The 21,966-nt window shown below is 42.9% G+C and overlaps 1 protein-coding gene across 10 annotated transcripts in view; it reads right to left on the bottom strand.

Annotated features, from left to right (window-relative positions):
* The window catches only part of Tmem266 (transmembrane protein 266), a 111,305-nt gene that overhangs the window by 61,102 nt on the left and 28,237 nt on the right, over nucleotides 1-21,966 (bottom strand). For 4 of the 10 annotated variants that reach the window (XM_047538859.1, XM_047538860.1, XM_047538861.1 and 1 more), the window contains 2 exons: nucleotides 6,599-6,732; nucleotides 3,183-3,371 (listed from right to left, as the gene is read on the bottom strand). In XM_047538859.1, coding sequence (XP_047394815.1) covers nucleotides 3,183-3,371; nucleotides 6,599-6,636 — 227 coding nt within the window. In that variant the 5' untranslated portion in view covers nucleotides 6,637-6,732. Of the gene's footprint in view, nucleotides 1-842; nucleotides 980-3,182; nucleotides 3,372-6,598; nucleotides 6,733-21,966 lie in introns of those variants that run through there. The other 6 variants (XM_047538864.1, XM_047538871.1, XM_047538863.1 and 3 more) reach the window with 6 other exon arrangements.

The raw sequence follows: 21,966 nt of genomic DNA, 5'->3' as shown, positions 1-21,966 counted from the left end.
GATACAGGAAAATGGAATGCTTGTGCACTGTTGGTGAAAAGGTAAAATGGTGAACAGCATGGCGGGCCCTCAGGCATTAAAAACACAATCACCACATGATCCAGCAATCCACTGCTAGGTATGCAGAGATACAAAGAGATGCTTGAACATTTGTTCATAGCAGCATTGTTCACAATAGTTAAAATCTAGAAGCAACCTACGTGTCCACTGGCAGATGAATTGTTAAGTGGAATGTGGTATAGACAGACAATGGAATATTATTTGGCCTTAAAAAGGAAAGACATTCTGATCCGTGTCTATAACATGAATGAACTCTGAGGGCTTTATTCTCATTGACATAAGCCAGTCACAAATAAGTATGTAATGTATGATTTCACTTACGTGAGATACCTGGAGTAGTCAAATTCAAAGACAGAAGGCAGAGTGATGGAGGGAGCAGGCAGAGAGTTGTTTAACAGGTACAGAGTTCTGGAGACAGATGGCGGTGATCATTGTATAACAATGTGAAGGGACTGAAGCATACACTGAAGATGGTTAGGATGATAAATTGTATGTTATGTGCATTTAACCACAATTTGGGAATACAAAGTCTTCTTGGAAAAAAAACATGCTAAAAAGTTAAAGGCATTCATTCAACAGGGTGGCCTTGCAGGGGTGCCTCATGGGCAATGGAGGGTGCCCATAATCATAGTGGTGACACTGTAAAGGGACAGGTGATGAATGGAAGCCCAGGGTGCTGGCCTAGATCAGGAGTCAGGATGGGGCTGTCCCCATCTCTGTCGCCATGTGATCGTGAGCAGGCTCCCTGCACTCTGGCCCAGTGTCCTGTTAGGATGCCTTACCTTTTTCTAAGGTCCCCCAGCTCTCACAGTCTTGGAATTTCAAAGCACTGACTATCACTGAGCTCAATGGACGTGAGTGCAGGGCAGCTGAGTCACTGGGCACCTTCTCCATGGTGTCCCTGAGGGCTCTTCATTTCCTATAGAAAAGATACATGCCTATCTATAGCCCTCCCCTTAGCAGGAAGAAGTGTGTGGTCGAGGATGAGGCTTAATCAAGCTCAGCACTGTACAGACTCTTCATTTTGGTTTACATTGCTTTGGAAAGGGCCAAGCTGGAAATTTTGGGAAAACCCCAGGAACTGTGGCAAGAGCCAAGGCTGTGATGACAGGCACTGTCCCTGCACAGTGTGCTCTTGTGCTTCTGTCCTGTGCCTGCTTTCCCTTCCTCCAGGAGGTCCTTTGGCTGCCAGTTGAGCCCCTGGCTGTGAGTGGCCAGGCCAATTCCTTCACAGGCTGCTTCCTATTTACCCAACAGGAGCAGCTTCCTGGGCACACCTGGAGATTCGAATCAAATCAAGGGCCTCTCTGCCTGCAGGCACTTCATTTGTATTCTCCACTGATTGGAAGAAATCTTGCAATCCCAACTGAATGACAGAGCAAGGCCTTTCTGACAGCCTTTTCTGACAGCTGAGTGGCACATCTCAGTGTGGGACACCTGGGAGGGGTGTACCCCTAGTGGTACACCCACGTGCAGTAACACACACAGCGGGGAAGACGTGGACATTGCTCCGAAATAGAATCCTTGGTAGTTTTCCTGCCTCTCTCTATGCCCTTTCACTGTTGTCTTGGAAAGGGCCTGAAGTATCTTCAGGCCTGGTCTGGAAATGAGAACAGCTAGGGCATTCTAGGGGGATGCACTACTGTGTTTGACCACCAGGGTGCAGTCACACAGAGATTTGCTGGGTATTCAGAGAAGGACCCACTGGCTACACAATATGTAGAGCCCAGTCGATTTCAAGAGGGCAGCAACAGAGTAAGCCAAGCCCTGGAGTCCTTCTAAGCATGGGGCAGGTGCTACTGCATAGGGCACAAATTCATGAAGCTGGTCCTGGATCCCAGGACTTAGCTCAGCCTTCATGCTGGTGGGGACTAAGGAGAAGTGGGCTCTGCTGTTGTCAGGTGCAGAGCCTACTCCACAAAGGACAGTGCTGCCACCGCCAGGCATACTCAGTTATCTCCTGCCTGCTTGCCTGTCCTTTTCTTCCAATGTCCTGCTGACTCTATGCACAATACTTGGAAAAATCGTATTTTCACCGAAAGCCACTGGGGTATCGTTTCTGCAAAAGAAGGTGTAGGGTTTCACAATCGTTAGGCAATTTATCTCAGGACCAGGAAAGCCCCTTCAGGAACCAGGCACAGGGAATCCAAGCTCTGCGGATTTAGCTATAGTTAAGGCTTCTTGTTTGCTTCTAAAATACCCACAACTCTCAGTTTTTGTAATCAAAGCAGCCAGCATGTTTTAAGATGTTTACAGGTATCTGGGAGAGTCACCCAGAATTGGCTCCTGAGGTACTCGCTGATGTTTACAATTCTGTGTCTAAGAGCTGCAGGGTTGGGCTGGGGAAAGCAATGTTGTGAGCGGCTGTGTGACCCTAGGACTTGTTCCTGCCCTTCTCTGCCCTTCAATTCCCCAACCTTCTACTACTACAAAACAGGGCATCAAGCATCCACCTGGAACACTCTACTATTCCCCTACAGAGAGTACGCTGGTTAAGACAGACCAGGCTAGTGAGAAGTTAATTGAGAAACAAAGGTGACTGATCTGATTGACAAGCTTAGTACAGGGTGATAAGGGGCACTCTTTTGAATTAGGGACTAATATTCCTTGTTGTTCCTCACTGGAAAGGGAGGAGATAATGTCTGCAAACATCCTAGCTGTATTCTGTTAAATTCCCTTATATACTCTGCATGTTACTGCATGCAGAGTGCTTTGCTTGATAAAGGGGAAGGGCAGTCCATGTCCATCCCTTATGGGCTCTGTGACCTTGGGCAAATCCCTCATCCCTGTGGGTCTCCTGTTTCCCAAGTGTACAGAGGGAGAGTTGGATGGGCCGTAAGTGTCCCTCCATACCCAAAATAGATTTTATTCTCTGAGTTCCAAGCAAATGACACATAAGACACAAGAGGTTTTCTAGAAACAAAAGGTGTTTTCTGTGTCCAGAATAATTTCCTGAGTAAATAATGTCTGAGGAGAAAAGGGCCAGAGAGAGGCCTGGTGTGACCCTTTGCTCCCTCACGGTTCAGCATCTCTAATGTCTGTCCCCAGCTCTTGGGAGGGACCCATGGACACCCAGGGAGTCACCCAGGAGACTCCTCAGCAGGCTCAGCGGCAGTACCTACCCTTCTCTTTGGTATTCTTCATCCAGATTTGACAGGAGCTGCGAGCCGGCCGTGGAGAGGTCGACGGCAGCCAGGGGTAAGTCCCTATAGGCAAATGTCACCAGCTGTGTGGGGGCCATGCTCTTGGTTTCTTCATCTACTTGTTGGGAGATGACCTCAACTTCAGAAATCCCTCCTTCGATGGCAGGCCTGAGAGGGAGAGGAGGAATGACAGGAAATGTTAGCCCCTAGGACCAAAATACTTGGTCCATTCTAGGAGAGGAGGGCAGGGGTACCAGAAGCAATCCAGTGTTGTTGGGAGACTGAGGAAGTGCGAGGTTGCCAGTCTTCCTAAGGGCCACCCAAAGATAGGACCAAAGCCCTGACTAGTCCACCTTTTTCACCAGTTGAGGAGCAAAGGGAGAATGGGAAGAGCAATTGCCCAGGTCTGGACCCAGGAGCTCTGGAGTAGGTCGGTGGTGAAGACTCGGATGATAACTCTGCCAATCAGCAAAACCAAGGCTCAGACTTTAGGATTCTGGGTCATTACCCTTTATATTGGAATGATATATTCTTTTAAATTGTCTCATGCGGTGCTTTGTGAAGGTCTTTTGAAATGTTTCTATCATCTGTACCACGAAGAGAAAAGATGTTTTTGTTCACAACCAGGCATACTGCTGGTGGCTGGAAGCCAACCTGGAGATTGGAGGGACCTCATGGGTCTTGGGGTGGTGAGGATGGGAGGGCCTGGGCTGGCTGAGGGAGGCTGCTCCCTTCCTACTTGAAGTGGTTCTACTGTATCTCCCTTTAACAAGTTGGGAGTAGGAAATGAGGGTCACCTGATCAAATGTCTGAGGAATTTTGGGGCTCCCGTGTTGCTGCCAGGCTCACCTTGGGCACTGCAAACAACCCACAACTCTGGCATTGCAGGATGACCCAGCCAGGGGCGGTACCACCTCCCAACCCACCAGCAGGTATTCGGCAATTTGTGGAGGCATTTTTGGCAGTCACTATTGACATCTGAGCAGGCGTAGGGATTTTATAAATTCTGCAGTGTGCTAACAACTGTGCACTGTCCTGCCAAACACTAATGGAAACTTTGCTGAAAGATGCTGGACTAGATAATTTTGCTTTTATTTCTTGGGGTGCCATTTTTGGTCCCTCCAACACATCATTGACCCACATTTATCCTGTAGAATCTGAGGGACTGAGTCTTGTGCCTCTGGTCAAACAAAAGGGGTTTAAAAGTTTAAAAGTATGAATGAAGAGACGTAAAGATTAAATATTTGAGCTGGTTGTGGTGGTGCATGCCTGTAATCCCAGCAGCTCAGGAGGTTGGGACAGGAAGATTGAGGTTGGGACAGGAAGATTGTGAGTTCAAAGCCAGCTTCAGCAACTTAGCAAGGCCTTAAGCAACTAAGTGAGACCCTGTCTGTAAATAAAATATAAAAAGCAATGGGGATGTGGCTCAGTGGTTAAATGCCCCTGGGTTCAATCCCTGGTACATAAAAAGAAAAAAAGATTAAATATTTGAGGGAACACCAAGGGTCAGTGACCAGGGAAATGAGGTCAGTTTCAACACTGAGGTGACAGCCCAGGGTACCATACAATGCTCTTGGGTTCTGGTGCCAGCCCGAATGTCTCCTTCAGTGGGGCTCTTTCTGGGCCTCAGTTTCTCCAACTGAAACAAGGAGGTGAAACAGAGGCTTCTTAAGGGCCACTCCTTCTTACTCTATGATCTGATATGGATAAGAGGAACACAGAGAAGAGTGGAAAGCTCTGGAGTGACAAGCCCTGCCTGCCACTTGGATGGGGAACTCTAAATTCTAAACTTTTCTTAAAACTATTGAAACCTAAACAATGACACCCAGTGGCCATTATCCAGGAAGTTCAGAGATGAATCTGAGCACTTCTATTTTTCTTGGATCACCCACATTAATGGAGGGAAAAGTAGGGGTTTTTATTTGAGTGCCACAGGTAGGCTGCCCAGAGGGCCTGAATTCACCAAGTAATTCCCAAGGCCCCGAGTCTCCTTTATAAGTCTTATTTAAACCTTTGCTTTTTGCTACCTGTCAAGTACAGATAATAGTATTCATCACTGTGTGACATTTACAAAATGACTCAAGATCTTTAGGCGGAACAGTCATAGGATGTGCTGCTTCTATGTTTCTCAACAACTGATCTAAAAGCGTGGGTGTTTTCTGGGGGGAATCCCACCTCCTCCAGATGTTTCCAAAAATGTAGCTGCTGAATTGAATTTGTTCTCTTTGAAACTATTCAAGGAAACTATGGATTTTTCAACTGTACAAATAGAACTTTCTTATCAGTGGGTGTTCAAGGAGGGCTAGAGAGTTTCTAAGACTAATAGATTATGGCTCCAAGAAGCATGGAACAAAGTACTTCTGCCTTCTTAATTCTCCCACCCTCCATTCCCAATCTGCCAATGGTCATAGTGGACCAGCACCATCTTTGGTCAAATGATCATCTTGGCAGAGAGGACTGAAAGCCCCATAGTTCATGGTCTGATAGTAAAACTATACCCTGGCCTTGGGTATGAAGAATAGTGTGGTGGACCAAATGTGTTAGTTAATCCTTCATCCCTCCTTGAACACACACCTTTGCCACTTGACTTTGCATCCTGTCCTCTCAAGAGGAAGAATAATTTTCCCCAACCTTTTATTCAGTGTTCTATCATATGACTTGTTTTGGACAATGGGGTATTAGCAGACATGATGCCAGTGAGGCTTGAAAAGGCATTTGTGAATTTCTGCCTGTGCTCTCGCCCCTCCAACACCACCATCAGAGGGTGACCAGCCCAGGCTACTGAAAGATGAGTCATGTTGAAGAGTCCAGTCTCATCTAGATCAGCTGACAGCCAGTCCAGCCCCATATCCAAGGGTGAGCCCAGGCAAGATCAGAGCTATCACCCCAGATATGTGCAGAATAATCATCTATTGTTAATTCTACTGAGGTTAGCTATCCTTCAGCACTACTGTGACCATAGATAATGGATTCATGCTGCAGGTGACTGAGTAGCCAGGCCCAGAGCTAGAGAGGCCCAGGAGAGTGTGGTGTAATTATAGGAATGTTATTCTCATCTTAGCGTTTTTACCAATGAGTTGCTTGGCAAGGTTAAGTGGTTGGTCCACATGGTGCCTTAGGTTTGGGGAACTGAAAGCAATTCTCCCTTAAGAATTCTGTTGCTGATTTTAAAAACCTCCTCATGATTTCTAAATTTCCTTACAATTCCCATTTTGTTAATGTCTTTAAGTGCTTCCTAACCTCGTGTTGAGCTTACTTTTGAAAGGTTTCCCCATATTTTGTGGCCTCCTGGTAAAGCAAATGTATACAGTGGTTGCTGGAGTAGAAGGTTCTTGTCTTATGGGAGGTTTATAGCAACATTGTGGATGCAGAGAGCAGTTCCCAACAGTACTTACTGTGGATCCGTCATGTTGAAAGATGCAACCAGAGCCATGGGTTTTCTTGGTGTCTAGTGGGGCTCAGCTGTCCTGAAGCCTGCTGTCAGCATTTCCAAGTGTGGGTTCTACAAGACACATACAAATATAGTGCCCTGAAAACAAAAATAGGAACTTATTACCTTCAGATGCCAAATCAAAGTCCTCCTAAGCTCATCTAAAAATGGGAATCCTTAGCACTTTCTCCCATGTAGCACTTTTCTTCATAGTAATGTTGAATAGATTTTTCCAATAACCCTAGAGGGGTAACAGTAGGCATAATTTTCATTTTTTAAGAGACAAGGAAATAGGCCCAGATGGACAAAATGACTTTTCTGTTACACAAAGATAGTGGAAGAGCCAGGTGAGACCCAGGTTTTCTGGTTTCTCATTCACAGCTCTTTCACTAAGCCGCTCTGCCCCCACCCTCAAACCCAGCCTGAGCTATAGTTCAGTCTCTCTGTTCTTCTAGATTTTTCTTTCTTCTTCTCAGTGGGGACTGTATTGAAAAAAGCAGCACAGCAAAGCAGCTAAGAGGACAGACCTGGAGCCAGACTGCCTAGGGCCAGACCTCACTCCCACTTACCCCTCTGTCCTCAGCTTCTCCAGCTATAAAATGAAGATAATAATAGAACTAACTAAACGAGGCAATGTATGTAAGATACTTAGAACAGTGCCTGGCACATAGTAAGTGCTATATAAGTGCTAGCTTTTAATTATCATAATTATAACTTTTTATAAATTAAAATTGCAGTCTGTCGAACCTGAGCACATTCCAAAGCATTTGGAGAGCTGAATATAAGATTTCCTCCTAAAATTTGGCCTAGGTAAACAGAATATACTTTTCTATCAACTGATGTGACAGTGCTACCCAAAAGCCTTCTGGGAGACAGTACAACCCAGCAGAAAGTACTCAGATGGAGACATACCCTGCTCCTGGGTGATCTTGAACAAGTTATTGGGGGTAGGGTGACTCCAAGGGGACATTCTTTTGTAAGTTGCACTTGACTGCAAATGATGCTCCTATAAGAAATCAAGGCAGGATAAAACCCATTCTCCCAATCCCCAAGCTCCCGGGCGAGGGCAGTTCAATTAGGGAGACCATGGGGGAGGATGGGTGTGTCACGTGGGAGGAAAACTGCTCCCACAGTGAGACCTACCAGGGGATGGATGGTCCGTGAGCAAAGGGAGGAAGCTCCCTTAAGGTCTGTGTAACTAGGAGAAGAGAGAGTTCAAGCTCAAAGTGCTTGAGAAAATACCGAAGAAGCCTGACCACAAAGCAACTGGAAATAGAAGATGGGGAACTCTCTAAAATGAGAATAGGTAAACCATCAAATACTGGAGGGAGAAAGCTGGGACAAAGGGTCCAGGACAACACTAGGGAGAATCCAGACAGATGCTTTGTAGTAACACCTCAATAGGATTCCACCTTGTCTTAGTCACCTTGGTAAGGAGGTCTAATCAGGAAACAGAATCTCCTCTACAGTATTTGGAATTGTGTGTTAATTTACAATGTCTATAAAGTTCTCCATTCAGTAATGCAGTTTGGGGCTGGGTTGTGGCTCAGTGGTAGAGTGCTTGCCTAGCACATGTGAGGCACTGGGTTTAATCCTTAGCACCACATAAAAATAAATAAATAACTTGCTGATAAGCGGATGATGACACATAATGGGGGGTGGGAGGGGTTAGTGTTAGGGTTGGGGTTAGGGTTAGGGTTGGGGTTAGGGTTAGGGAGGTGGGCAAGAATGGAGGAAGGAAGGACTGTATAGAGGGAAAAGAGGGGTGGGAGGGGTGGGGGGAAGGGAAAAAATAACAGAATGAATCAAACAACATTATCCTATGTAAATTTATTATTACACAAATAGTATGCCTTTACTCCATGTACAGAGAAACAACATGTATCCCATTTGTTTACAATAAAAAATAAATAAATAAATAAAATAAAGGTATTGTGTCCACCTACAACTAAAAAATATTTTTAAAATATTTTATTTAGTCTCAACTTTTTTCCTTTTCTCTTCATAAATTCTCACGTTAACAGTCTTGAGCCAGGCACGGTGGTGTATGCCTGTAATCCCAGTGACTCCGGAGGCTGAGGTAGGAAGATCAAAATTTCAAGGCCAGCCTCAGCAACTTAGTGAGGTCCTGTATCCGAGTAAAAAATAAAAAGGTCTGGGGATGTAGCTCAGTGGTTAATCACCCAAATAACAACAAACAACAAACAAAAACCCCCAAAGTTTTCCTGGTCTAAAGATTGATCATATGACCTGTGTAACCTCTACTGAACGAAGTCAGCACGGAGATAACTGCAACTGGAAGACCAGGTGGGCAATACCTGCTTCCGGAATGGTGTCTTAATAACGTGCATTTTCAAATAAGTGTTTGAGATGCTAAATAAAGTATTAGCCCTGTGAAGGATACAGTAGGGAAGTCTTTATGTTCATAGACCTTCCATTCTGGCTGGGTAGGTAAGTTTTAAAACAAAATCCAAACTTTTGGCATACCCTAATTAGTAAAGAGAGGTAAAAACTAATAAATCTATATATGTAAATGATAAGCATGGGCTATTACACTAATATAGTATGGCCAATATAAAATGTATGTATAATAGTAGAAATTAAAATGATGTATTTTTAAGAAGGAAAATGTCAAAAATACTATTGTGGAATGTTGTATAAAGGGCCTTCATTTCCCTCCTTCTGACTTCAGTTATCAGCTTATGGTAGTCTTGTTTTCTCTACATCCCTGCTTACTCCCTACCACTCATGATTATTTTGAAAGAAATTCTAGATATCATATCACTCATCTGTGTCTGAATATGTAGCCTAAGGAGAGGGACAAAGGCTCCTTTTGAAGGATATACCACAAAACTATCATTGCCCCCAAGTCAATGTATTTTCTTAATATCATTAAATATCCTTGTTCACATTTCCCTGTTTTGTCCTAAAATTTTTTAGAAGTATGTTCAATCAGGGGTCAGACAGAGCTACACATTTTGATTGGTTAATATGACTCTTGAATCTCATTTAACCTGGAGGTTTCCCCTTCTATCTCATTTTCCCCATGCAGTATATTGGGGAAATGGATCATTGGTGTCACAAAGTTCCCACAGTCTGGATTGTGGTGATGGTACTCCTTTAGTGGTGTTTAGGATAGTCCTCCATTCGTTATATTTCCAGGAAATGTTGATCAGTCTGTAGACTTTAACTAGATTCAAGTTTAAATTTCCTCACAAGCCTTTATGGGTGGTGGGACGTTATAGGTGACATGCCATATCTTCTTGTCTCTTTCTTTGTGATATGAACAGTCATTGATGATCTTTTCCTAGATGGTTCATTCTAGTTTGCAGAATGGTGTTTCTTAAAAATGTATTCCCTTCCTCCTTTTTCTTCCCCCTCTCTCTCTTTCTTCTTTCTCCCTCCCACATGCAAAATGGTGATATTCTAATTGTATCCCTCTTCCATAATCAGCTTCTATGAAGACAAACTTTGCCTCAACAATTAGATTAGCCTTAGGTATAGTTCATATAGGGAAAGGAGGATAAGAGCTTAACTTTCCTTTTTTAAATTCGCTGCCATCCTATTTATTTATTTAGTACCAGGGATTGAACCCAGGGGCGCTTAAGCCACACCCCCAGCCTTTTTTATGTTTTGTTTTGAAACAGGTTCTCACAAAGTTGCTTAGGGCCTTGCTAAGTTGCTGAAATTGGCTTTGAACTTGTGATCCTCCTGCCTCAGCCTCCTGAGCTGCTAGGATTATAGGTGCGCTGGCTATACTTTTCTTTTTTTATCTTCTGATTTTCAAAATAATGACTTGGTATCTTGTCATCTTTTGAAGTAATCAGTGAGCTCTTGGTTGTTGTTTGGTAGCACTGGAATCCCCTCCCTCACTCAGCTGCATGGGGGGCAGAGGTCCTGAAGGGGCAGCAGTTTCCTGGAAGGGAGACAGGGGTGTGGGGAAGAGACCCCCACAACTTCCATCTTTCCCTTGTTTCCAGGAGAAGGGAAAAGGTAAGGGAGGAGAGACGGCAAAATCACATTACCAGAGAGGAGCTGCTTCCGTGGAGGCTTTGATCCTTAACAAGCTGCACATTTTTAGAAGGCAAAATGCCTGAAGATGACGGGAATGCTTAGCCTGTATGTTATTTTAAAATAATATTTTCCAAACAAAACCACCCCCAAAGCACGAGCCCCGCACAAAGCAGGTGTCGTCTAGCACTCTATAAATGAACATCTGAAGTGCAAACCTGCTGCCTCATAAACCTGGTAAGAGTAGAAGAGAAAACCTGCTTTGGATAAACCGGGTCTGGCTCTTGTGTGTGATGAGGCTGCTTTATCAACATTAGTAAAACAACAGTCTCTTCCTCTTGTTGCTCATGCGTTGAGAAGTTCATTGATCTTAACATTCACTAATTCCATGTTTGCTTGTTGGTCTGCAAGGTCTAACCTTCCCGAGTTGGCGACTCTCAGGGCTGCTAAGACCAAATGTTTGATTTTCTCATCTACAGGTGAAAAAAACCTTAATTCAGCTCCCCTGCCCCTGGAGGCCCCCAAGTCCATTCCTTATCCCTTGCTTGAGTGATAGCCCCTTGGCATATGTGACCTTCTTTCATACCCATTTTGTTGGTTCTCACATCTGGTTTTACTCTGACCTTTTGGTAAATACAAAGTCATAGGGCGCATTGCAGAATGCAGATACAGAACCATTGCAGCATTGCAGAATACAGATACAGAATACAGATCAGAACCCTGTAGGTAGAGTTTGAGAAGTCTGTTAGGTGCCCCACGTGCTTCTGACCTGCAGCCAATCCACTTGACCCTTCTCAAGTCCTGGGGACCTATTAAAACCTGCATTGCTCAGTTCACCCATGAAATGCTAATTTAGTACAGCTGGGGTGGGAGGTTAAAAGTTATGTTTCTAACAGATCTCTAGAGGATACTGAGCTGCTGATGCACAGACCACACTGATCTCCTGAATCAGAGTTTGTTTGAGATCAAGTAAGCATTTTTATCCCTCCTTTGCAGATGAAGGTAACTGGTTGCAAAGCCGCTCTGTGAAGTGACCAACAGAACCTACTCTGGCCAGGTTATAGAACCAGGGAGGCGCTGTGTCAGCCAGGAGTGCTTTTGTTTGCAAGTGATGGAATCCCTCCCATGGCTGAGGCAATAAAGACAGTCCTCATCTTTCTAACAGGGGGACTAGAGGAAAATGATTCCAAGACCAGAGCAGTGGATCAACAATACCAAGGACCACACTCTTTTTTCCCCTCAACCTTATTGAGCTATGTCTGACAAAGAAAAATTGTATAAATTAGGGTATAAAACACGCAGTTCTGAGCTGTACATGGTAGTGCCAGCCTGTAGTCTCAACTACTCAGAGCTGAGGTGAGAGGGTCCCTTGAGCCCAGAAGTTCAAGGTCAGTTTGAGCAACACAGGAGCGCCCCATCTCAAGAAGACAACAAAACCCCCCATATTTTGATATATGTATATATTGTGAAGTGATTATCACAGTCTAGCTAATTATCATTACTATCACCTCAAAATTACTTTCTTTTTTTTTTTAGTGATGATGAGAACACTTGAGATCTACTCTAATCAAATTTCAAGTATAGCCAGCTCCCTTTCCCACCCGCACTGGAAAAAAAAATTCAAGTATATGACACATTATCATTAGCCATTATTGGTTACCATGATATACTTTAGGTCTCCAGGACTTAGTCATCTTACAACTGAAGATTTGCACCCTTTTACCAATATCTTTTCTTTGGCCTCATCACCCAGTCCCTGGTAACCACCATTCACATCTTCATTACCCCATTCAAACTGTTTTTAGATTTCACACCCAAGGAGATGGTGTAGTATTTGGCTTCCTATGCCTGGCATATTTCACTCAGCATAATGTCTTCAAGGTTCATCTATCTGGTTGCAAGTGGAAAGATTTCCTTCTTTTTAAAGCCTTAATATTCCATTTGTGCATATGTGTGTGTATCACATTTTCTTTATTCATTCATCTATTGGTGAAGGCTGGAGATTATAAATATATAAAGTTTGGATCTTAAGTGTCCCCTGAAGGCTCATGTGTTGAAAACTTGATCCTCAGGGTGGCACTATTCTGAGACTGTGGAGCCTTTAAGAGGTGGGGCCTAGTGGAACATCTTTAGGTCACTGGGGAGCAGGCCCTCAAATGGGGACAGTGGGATCCTGGCCCCTTCCTTTTCCTTTTACTCCCTCGTCATGAGGGAAGAAGTTTTGCTCCATCATTTGCTCCTCACCATTACCATTCAGCTCCCTATCCAGAGGCCTAAAAGGAATGGGTCTGCCTAATCATGGAGTGCAACCTAGAAAACAATGAGCCAAAATAAACCTTTTCTTTTTATAAATTGATTACTTCAGGTGTTTGTTATAGTACAGAAAGCTGACTAACATAGAGCCTCTAGTTATTTCCATATCTTGGCTATTGTAAATGATGCTGCAGTGAACAAGGGAGTACAAATATTGCTTCAAGATAGTGATTTTATTTCCTTTGGATATATATACACAAAAATGGCATTGTTGGACCATATGGCAGTTTTACTTTTAATTTTTCCTTATTGGTTTTCCATACTCATTGTACTAACATACATTTCTATCAATAGTGGACAAAAGTTCCCTTTTCTCTATAACCTTGCCAACACATATTAAGTCTTTAATTCATTTTGAATAGATTTTTTGTGTACAATATAAGGTAAGGGTTCAATTTCATTCAGAAAATTTTTGCATGTGAGTATCCAGTTTTCCCAACACCATTTATTAAGAGTCTATTGTTTGCTTGGCACCCTTTATTGAAAAATCAGTTGACTATATATATGCATGGATTCATTTCTGATTGGATGGATTCATGGCTCTCTGTTGTATCACACAGGTCTCTATGTCTGTTTTTATACTAGTATCATACTGTTTTGATTACAACAGCTTTGTGATATAATTTGAAATCAGGAAGTATGATGCCTCCAACTTTGTTTTTCTTTCTCAAGATTGCTTTGGCTATTTGGAGTCTTTTGTGGTTCCATGTGTATTTTAGATTTTTTTCCTATGTCTGTGAAAAAATCCAGTGGAATTTTGATATGGATTATGTTGAATGTGTAGATATGACTTTGGGTACTAAAGATATTTGAACAATATTCTTCTAATCCATAAACACAGGAAATCTTTCCATTTATTTGTGTGTTCTACAATCTCTTACATTGATATTTTATAGGTTTCAGTGTATGGAGAAACCAAATTCTTTTCATCCTTCTATTCTTCTATCTTGTATGTCAAGCATTTCTCATGCTTGGTACTCTGTGTTTGCAGAATGGCTGCTAAAGTCCCAGCTTGCACATTCTTACACCAGCTCCCCAAAAAGATAATAGGTATTCTCTTTCTAAAACTCTCCAGCAACATCTCCTGATGTTTTCCTGGGCAGAGCTGTGTCTCATGGTCACATGGTGGCAAAGGAGAGTGGGACAACTGGTAGCTGGCCAAGGGGGTTAGGAATTCCGTGAAAGCCAAGACCAGTCATGATTCATTTTGGGGGGATGGGCATGTTGTTTCCATTAACATAATCTCAGTTCCCACAGCAAGGAAGATGTAGGAAGGAGCTGTTGCCTAGATCATCAGTGTCTGCCAGACCCTGTTCAGACACTTCTAATGTGTTCTGAGACTCAGCTGAATAAGCTTCCCAAGCCTTCAAACAAGACTGGACAAATGTTGGAGTGACTGGTAGAAAATCTGAAGGATGTGCTCTAAAAAAAACCCTGGGCCATTTTATTTGAAGATTGCATTGCATGCATGTGAGATTTAATTGGATACTCAGTTTGATGTTCATGTCCCTGGGAGGAGAAGGCTGGATTTCTTGTGCTAAGTGAGAAGGTGTCTCTACAACAGCACAAGGTCATCCTTGTTGTTGCCTTGACCCATGAATACCTTGCGCAATGAACAAGAAGCTAAAATGAAGAAAATCAATCATGTGCCAAAGCATTCTCCTGCTCCAATCTCCAGTCTATTGCAAATTTCTTCACTGCAGACCTGCTAAACAAGTGACCAGAGAGCCCACAGTGGCTCTTTTTAGGTGCAGCAGGGTCTCCTTTAGACCCCTCTAACTTTCTAGTTTTAGCTCTTCTTCACTTACACAGTGACCACTTAATGCAGTCTGTCAGTTACTACCAGTCTCACAAAGCCAGAGAAGCACAAAACACGATCACATAAAACTGCCAGGTATAAAGATTAAATATTTGAGCTGGTTGTGATGGTACATGCCTATAATTCCAGTAGCTGGGGAGGCTGAGGCAGGAGGACTGCGAGTCCAAAGCCCGCCTCAGCAACTTGGCGAGGCCTTAAGCAACTCAGTGAGACCCTGTCTCTAATAAAATACAGAAAAAGGGCTGGCTATGTGGCTCAGTGGTTGAGTGCCCCTGAGTTCAATCCCTGGTACCAAAAAATAAAATAAAATAAAAATATAAGGGCTGTGGTTGTGGTTCAGTGGTGGAAAGCTTGCCTAGCATGTGTGAGGTACTGGGTTTGATTCTCAGCACCACACATAAATAAATAAATAAATAAATAAATAAATAAAATAAAGGTCCATTAACAACTAAGTGTATATATATTTATGTATATATATATATATATATATATATACACACACATATATAAATAAAAAATAAAAATAAAAAAATAAAAAAAGATCATATAAAACTAGATGAAACCACCCAAAGGTGTTCAGGTATTTTGAGATGAGAAACAAGAGAACCATTATCATAATTCTTCCCTTCTCTTCAATTTCTTTTTTCCAACACTGAGCTTCTTTAAATTCCCCAACAACCACTTCCTAAGCTGAACATACCATGTGACCCTGCTGAGACAAAAGATTCATTGGCTCCTTGCCCCCGCTGGCCTAGGCAGAAAATAATGCCACCCAGCAAGCAGGCATTTCTCAACCCCAACCTGATGTGCTTTCCTTCCAGAATCCTGCAGGGCTTCTGTGGAATAGCTATGACTTTGGGAACCACCAACAATGAGCTGGGCTGCAAAGGCTAAGCTAATCCTTTTCCACCCCCCATGAAGCAAACCTTAAGTGTAAATGCCATCTTTAAAGGACTCCTCAATTCTTCAAGGCAGTCTTCTGCCGTACATGATGTTCAATAAAATACATTAGGAGCCCAGATATAATTAACTTTTCCCTTAAATTCAACCTGGCACTAGACAAATGACTATTTTTGATAAAAGTCCTCTTTCTTCAACACTTTTCTTTTTTTTTCTTTTTTTTTTTTTTTTTGGTACCAGGGATTAAAGCCAAAGGTGCTTAACCCTTTAGCTACATCCCTAGCCCTTTTGTATTTTACTTAGAGACAGGGTCTCACTAAGTTGCTCAGTATCTCATTAAGCTGCTGAGGCTGGATTTGAACTCAGGATCCTCCTGCCTCAGCCTGGGGTTACAGAAGCGTGCCACCGTGCCCAGCTCTTTAATACTTCTAATATGAAGCATGGTACGATTGTAAAAATGACCCCATTTCTTACTTGCATGTTTCAGTACCCTCTGTCATGAAATTTTTCATTGCCCTTTTACCCTCTCCCTGGACTTGGCCACATGACTTGCTTTGCTTTAAGCAGATTGTCAACAAACACAAAAGCACTCTGTGATCAGGCTCGCCCTTTCTCTCTTGTACCTCTTCCATCACTGCAACTGCATGTCAGGCTGCCTGCTGGAGGAAGATGGTTGCCCTGGTCACCCCAGTCAAGGGCAGTCAACAGCCAGCTGTCCCCCAAGCATGTGAGTGAGCTCAGCCAACACCAGAAGAGCTGTCACTGCACCAGCTTAGATCACAGACCACAGATTCATGAGCTAAATAAGGGATTTTGGGTTTTTTTCTTTCTCTTTTAAAAAATTCATTCTTCAAGTCATTTATTAACACCTTCTACCTTCTGGGGACTATACTAAACATTCAGGTTATCAAGATAAATGAGACACATGGTCACAGTACTCAAGAAACTCGTGGGATAGTGGTGGAGAGAGATACAGAGAAAGAAAAAACAAACAAACGAAAAACCATAAAAGCCCTGAGAATCGTAAAACAGAGGAGTGTTTTGAAAGTTGAAAACTTCTGTACTAATATTAACCCATTGAGTCCCAAGTAATCCCAGTGACCTGGGAGGGTGAAGCAGGAGGACTGCAAGTCCAAGGTCAGCCTCAGCAATTTAGCCAGACTCTGTCTCAAAATAAAAAAATAAAAAGGGCTTGGGGTGTAGTTCAATGGTACGAGCACCACTATTGCAATCCTTAGTGCCAAAAAACAAAATAAGATAAAATAAAATAATAAAGGAGAAAGATTTTTTTTTTGAGCCCTCTGAGTTTTTGACAGAGTTTGTGAAGGATATGTATTTTTAGCTAAATCTCTTCCCATCCTCCATTGTAACCCACCCCTCCCCCACCCCCTTTTGCACTCCAACTCTTTAGGTCCCTGTGTCAATACTCACATATTGAAATCCTTGCTCAGGATTATGCAAGCATGCGCTCTTAAAAACAGGCTAATTTTTGTGAGTTTGTGTTTAACAAAATAAAATTAGCCCTAGAATTTGCTTTCATCACTCAGCAACATAAAGCTGGACATCCTTTCCCATAGCACACAACAATTCACATTTTTTTCTAATTTCTTAATTCATACATATATACACATGTACATGTATAACTTGATATAAACTGGTGATAAAACTCATTTTTTAGTGGGGTCTTTTTCCTTTTGTATATGCTTCCCCCTTATGGCCTCATTGTTGGCCTCGCCCAACATATACGTGAACTTGAACAAACCAATGTTAACGACCTGACTGTATCTTTCCTTTTCTTTGTGCTCATAAAACTATGAATAAGTATTTCATTGTTTATTTTATATTTAAAAATGTATGCTGCTCATACTTACCTGCTTTTTTTGGCCCTATTTTGTATTTTATTTAGAAACAGAGTCTCACTCAACTGCTTAGCACCTCGCTTTTGCTGTGGTTGGCTTTGAACTCATGATCCTCCTGTCTCAGCCTCCTGAGCCACTGGGATTATAGGTGTGTGCCACTGTGCCTGGCTCTTACCTGCTTTTGACTTTTCCGTTCAACAATATCTTGTAGGAATCCCCCCTCCTAACTTACGTAGATAAATTCTAATCTATTCTTTCATTAATAACTGCATTATATCCCATGGTATGAATACTGCATAATTTAGTTAACAATTTCCCTGCTCGTACCCAGTTTTTTTTTTTTTTTTTTTTTTTCTACTGTGAAAAATGCTTGTAAACATTTTGTTATGTTCTGGTATTTTTTACTTATATGGGATAAAGTCCCAGTAGTGGCATTACTGGGCTAAAGAGTAGGTACTTTAAATTTTAATAGTTAAAACAAAATTGCTTTCCAAATGTCCACAGTCCCTAGCATAGTATGAAAGTTCCTTTTTGAGGGAGACTGTCTTAATCCATCACAAGCTGTTGTGGACCAGACAAGCCCACAGAGATGGTAGGAATGTGAACCTCAACACAGTGATGGTGGGGTGTGAGGCCATCTTAGCAATCCCTGCCCTTGGGTCTCACTCTCACAGTGGAGGGTCGAAGGCAGTAAGATGTGAATACGGTGGAAAAGGACATGTGCTGAATGCCAGCTGGATGGGACAGAGGAAGGTGTGCCAAGATGGAGGCAGGATGAGTCAGTGTGGGCCACACAACTACTAAAAAGACTGGGTTCTTCCCACAGGTGTGGTGAGTGGGTCTGATGCTGAACCGGTGCCTGGCTGAACCGGTGTTGTCTCCTCTTATTGTGGAGCACTGGGGTGAAAACCAAAAAACGGAAGGTAGTGGTAAAACCAAATGTAGTAATAGACATCCTTATACCAAAAGAGAATGCTTTGTTGGCTTAGGAATTACCCTCCTCACAAAATTTCCACAAATTGTTTCAGCAACAGCCAATTCCCTGAAGATCCTATTTTCTTCCTTGTGCCATAAACCCTAACCCCCCAACTAAACCAACCCCATAACCAGTTCCCGGGTCTCCTCCAGGGTCTTTCCCTTCGCCTTACATTCCAGGACACACATACTGGCAATGAGAGTGGGTGAGATATGGCAGGCTTAAATGTGATAAGAGTCTGGCCAACCAAATCAAAATTATTACCAAAGGAGGAGCACTTTAGGAAGAGACATTCTCTTTCAACAACTAGCCTATCAATTTGGAGGGCAGTGCCTGTTACTAGAAACTTTTAAAAAAGTGACACCAGAATTTCCTGACAATCTCTTATAGATTGCAGGTCCTTGCATGAGTGCAAGGGTCAAGCACTGGCCCTTGTCCTATTTGAACATTAGTGGCGCAATGCCCCTTGGCATCAGGCAGAGCCTGGTTTCACTTAGGACCTGGGGAAGTACCACTCACCAGCACCTCTCTTTAGAAAACGAGATCTTTCTGGGAGCCCCCAACTCACACCTGTCCCCTGCATGATGCTGTGATGTGACAATGCTCTACACAAATCTCAGGGTTTGCTACAAGGATCTCAGTTCCTTCTAAACAATGTCATTTCTCAAAGGGTAATGACTGGAGAGAAAGCAAGCCAAGGTCTCTCACTGCTGACAACCACACTACTGGTTAGGACTCCTCAGGCAACTGGCATCTGCAGAGATGGTAGGAATGTGAACCTCAACACAGTGATGGTGGGGTGTGAGGCCATCTTAGCAATCCCTGCCCTCGGGTCTCACTCTCACAGTGGCGGGCCGAAGGCAGTAAGATGTGAATACGGTGGAAGAGGACCTGTGCTGAATGCCAGCTGGATGGGACAGAGGAAGGTGTGCCAAGATGGAGGCAGGATGAGTCAGTGTGGGCCACACAACTACTAAAAAGACTGGGTTCTTCCCACAGGTGTGGTGAGTGGGTCTGATGCTGAACCGGTGCCTGGCAGAGGCACTAAGAGAGCTTTGGCCTTCTGCCCTTGAGACCAATGGTGTCCTCAGTGGCTCTAGCAGCAGCAGGCCTGAGAATTTGAATTCCTGGGCCACCCTAGTGATTCTGATCAAGGAGGCCCAGAACAGAATGTCCTTGAGTAGCCAGGTGACTGACCACCTGAGGAACACTCGCCTAACCATCCTACCTCATATCACCATTTCTTTCATGTTCCTCTCTCAAGAACCATAATCAGGGTCTCCTTAATTTCAGAAACACCACAAGGACCGAGTTCACTCCAGGTCCTCTCCTTCTTCCTACCTTCTTGTGGACTGATCGTCATTCTCAGCCTGTCTCCCTAGAAAATCCTTTTTCATGTCCAGAAATTCCAGGCCCTTTCTTATCTGCTCTCAATCCAAAACTGCAGATGTATTCTCACCAGGGTTTGCAATCAGATCCCCAAAACACAATAAAACCACTCTAAGATGCAAACTGGTCAAAATGCCCACCTGGGCACTCTTAATAAGCAACACAGACTACATGGGAGGTGGGTGTGAAAATGGCCTTAGACAAAGCAGAGGTGAAGCTGGCGAACTCCTGAGTCAGAACCCAGTTTTGCCACAAGTAAATGAAAATGTCTGACTGATCCATCTCAGGCACTTTGTCATATATCACTTGATCCTGCATGACAGAGTAGTATAACATGTGAGGAATTTTTACTGTTACCACCACATGCCTTGTCTCTAAGAAGTCATCAATGTAAGGTACACAATCAATTTAATAAGAGCTTGTCAACGAAAAAGATTTACACACTGTCAAATTTGTGCATCAATACCCTGATTAGGGCCCAGTGCAGTGGCGCATGCCTGTAATCCCAGCAGCTCAGGAGGCTGAGGTAAGAGGATCGCGGGTTCAAAGATAGTCTCAGCAACTTAGTGAAGCCCTGAGCAACTTAGTGAGACCCTGTCTCTAAATAAAATATAAAAAGAACTGGGGATGTGGCTCAGTGGTTAAGCACCCCTGGGTTCAATCCCTGGTAGGAAAAAAAAAAAAAAAGACCCTGATCAGTTCAACAATGGGGAAATATGGAAACGAATATTGAATTCAACTTTCTCTAATCCAGGGTCATTGCTTCCATCTGGGGACAAGTGGGAGGAGTCATCTTTCCTTTCTCTTCTGCTCACTTCAATTGTCCCTCTCTCAAAGGTATGAATTACTTTTCAGCCTTACACTCATATACCAGCTACTCTAGGTTATACATCCCTTCAGGTCAGGGTTTGTAATCAGCAAATTAAAAAAAGCAATCTCTCAGGCATATTTCTATCTGCCAGATTTAGTTCAGTGGCTTTCTAAAGACAGGAAAATAATGCAAGGAGGCCCTTGGATAGCCTCATAAGTGTGCTTTGTGAATTTAAAAAAAGCATTCCTCAATAATATACCAAACTCAAAGGACAGTTTTCAACAAGTTGATACTGTGCTGGGGACAGCTGGGTTGGAGGACCCATCAGCAGCAAATGTACAAGGTCATCTTTACACCTAAGGAGAAATATGGTGGAGCATCTTCCCTTGGAAGTCAATAGCATGTTTAAAAAACTAAGTGAAAACAAATTTTTTTTTGGTATGGGGTGATTGAAATCAGTTGTACTTGACCACTGAGCCATATCCCCAGTCCCATTCTGGCGCCTTGCTTTTGCTGAGACTGGCTTTGAACTCTCAATCCTCCTGCCTCAGCCTCCTGAGCCACTGGGATTATAGGCATTATGCGCCCAGCAAAAACTTTTATAGATGCTTTAGGTTTGCAACAAAAATTGATTAGGAAGCACAGAGCATTCCCATATACCACCTTCTTTGCCTTCTACATTTTCGCCAATTGTGAATATGTTGCATTAGTGTGGTACAATTTTTAATACTGATGAACCAATATATTGATACATTATTAACTAAAGCTCATAGTTTATATTAGGGTTCACTCTGTGTATTCAGTTGTATGGATTTTGACAAACCCATAATGTCATGTATTCACCATCAGAGTTATCATTCAGGAGAGTAAAACTATTAGTTCTAACAATCCCCCTTTTTTTCAGAAAACTATTTGCTCTAAAAATCCCCTCTTTTTCATGTCTATTTCCCTCTGCCCTTCCAAAACGTTTGGTAATCCCTGATCTTTTTTACTGTCTGATACCTTTTCCAGAGCATCTTATAAGTGGAATTATATAATATGTAGCCTTCTCAGATTGCCTTCTTTCACTTAATAATGTGCATTTAACTTCATATCTCTTGGTGACTTGCTAGCTCCTGTCTCTTTACTGCTGATCAATATCACATCGAATTGATGTGCTACAGTTATCCATTCATTAATTGAAGGGCATTTTGGTCACTTCTAGTTTTGTGCAATTACAACTATAAACATCCACGTGCAGGCTTTTGTGTGGACA

The sequence above is a fragment of the Sciurus carolinensis genome, chromosome 2, assembly GCF_902686445.1.
Source record: "Sciurus carolinensis chromosome 2, mSciCar1.2, whole genome shotgun sequence".
NCBI classification, from domain to species: Eukaryota; Metazoa; Chordata; class Mammalia; order Rodentia; family Sciuridae; genus Sciurus; species Sciurus carolinensis.
This window is presented reverse-complemented; position numbering and strand designations above follow the sequence as displayed.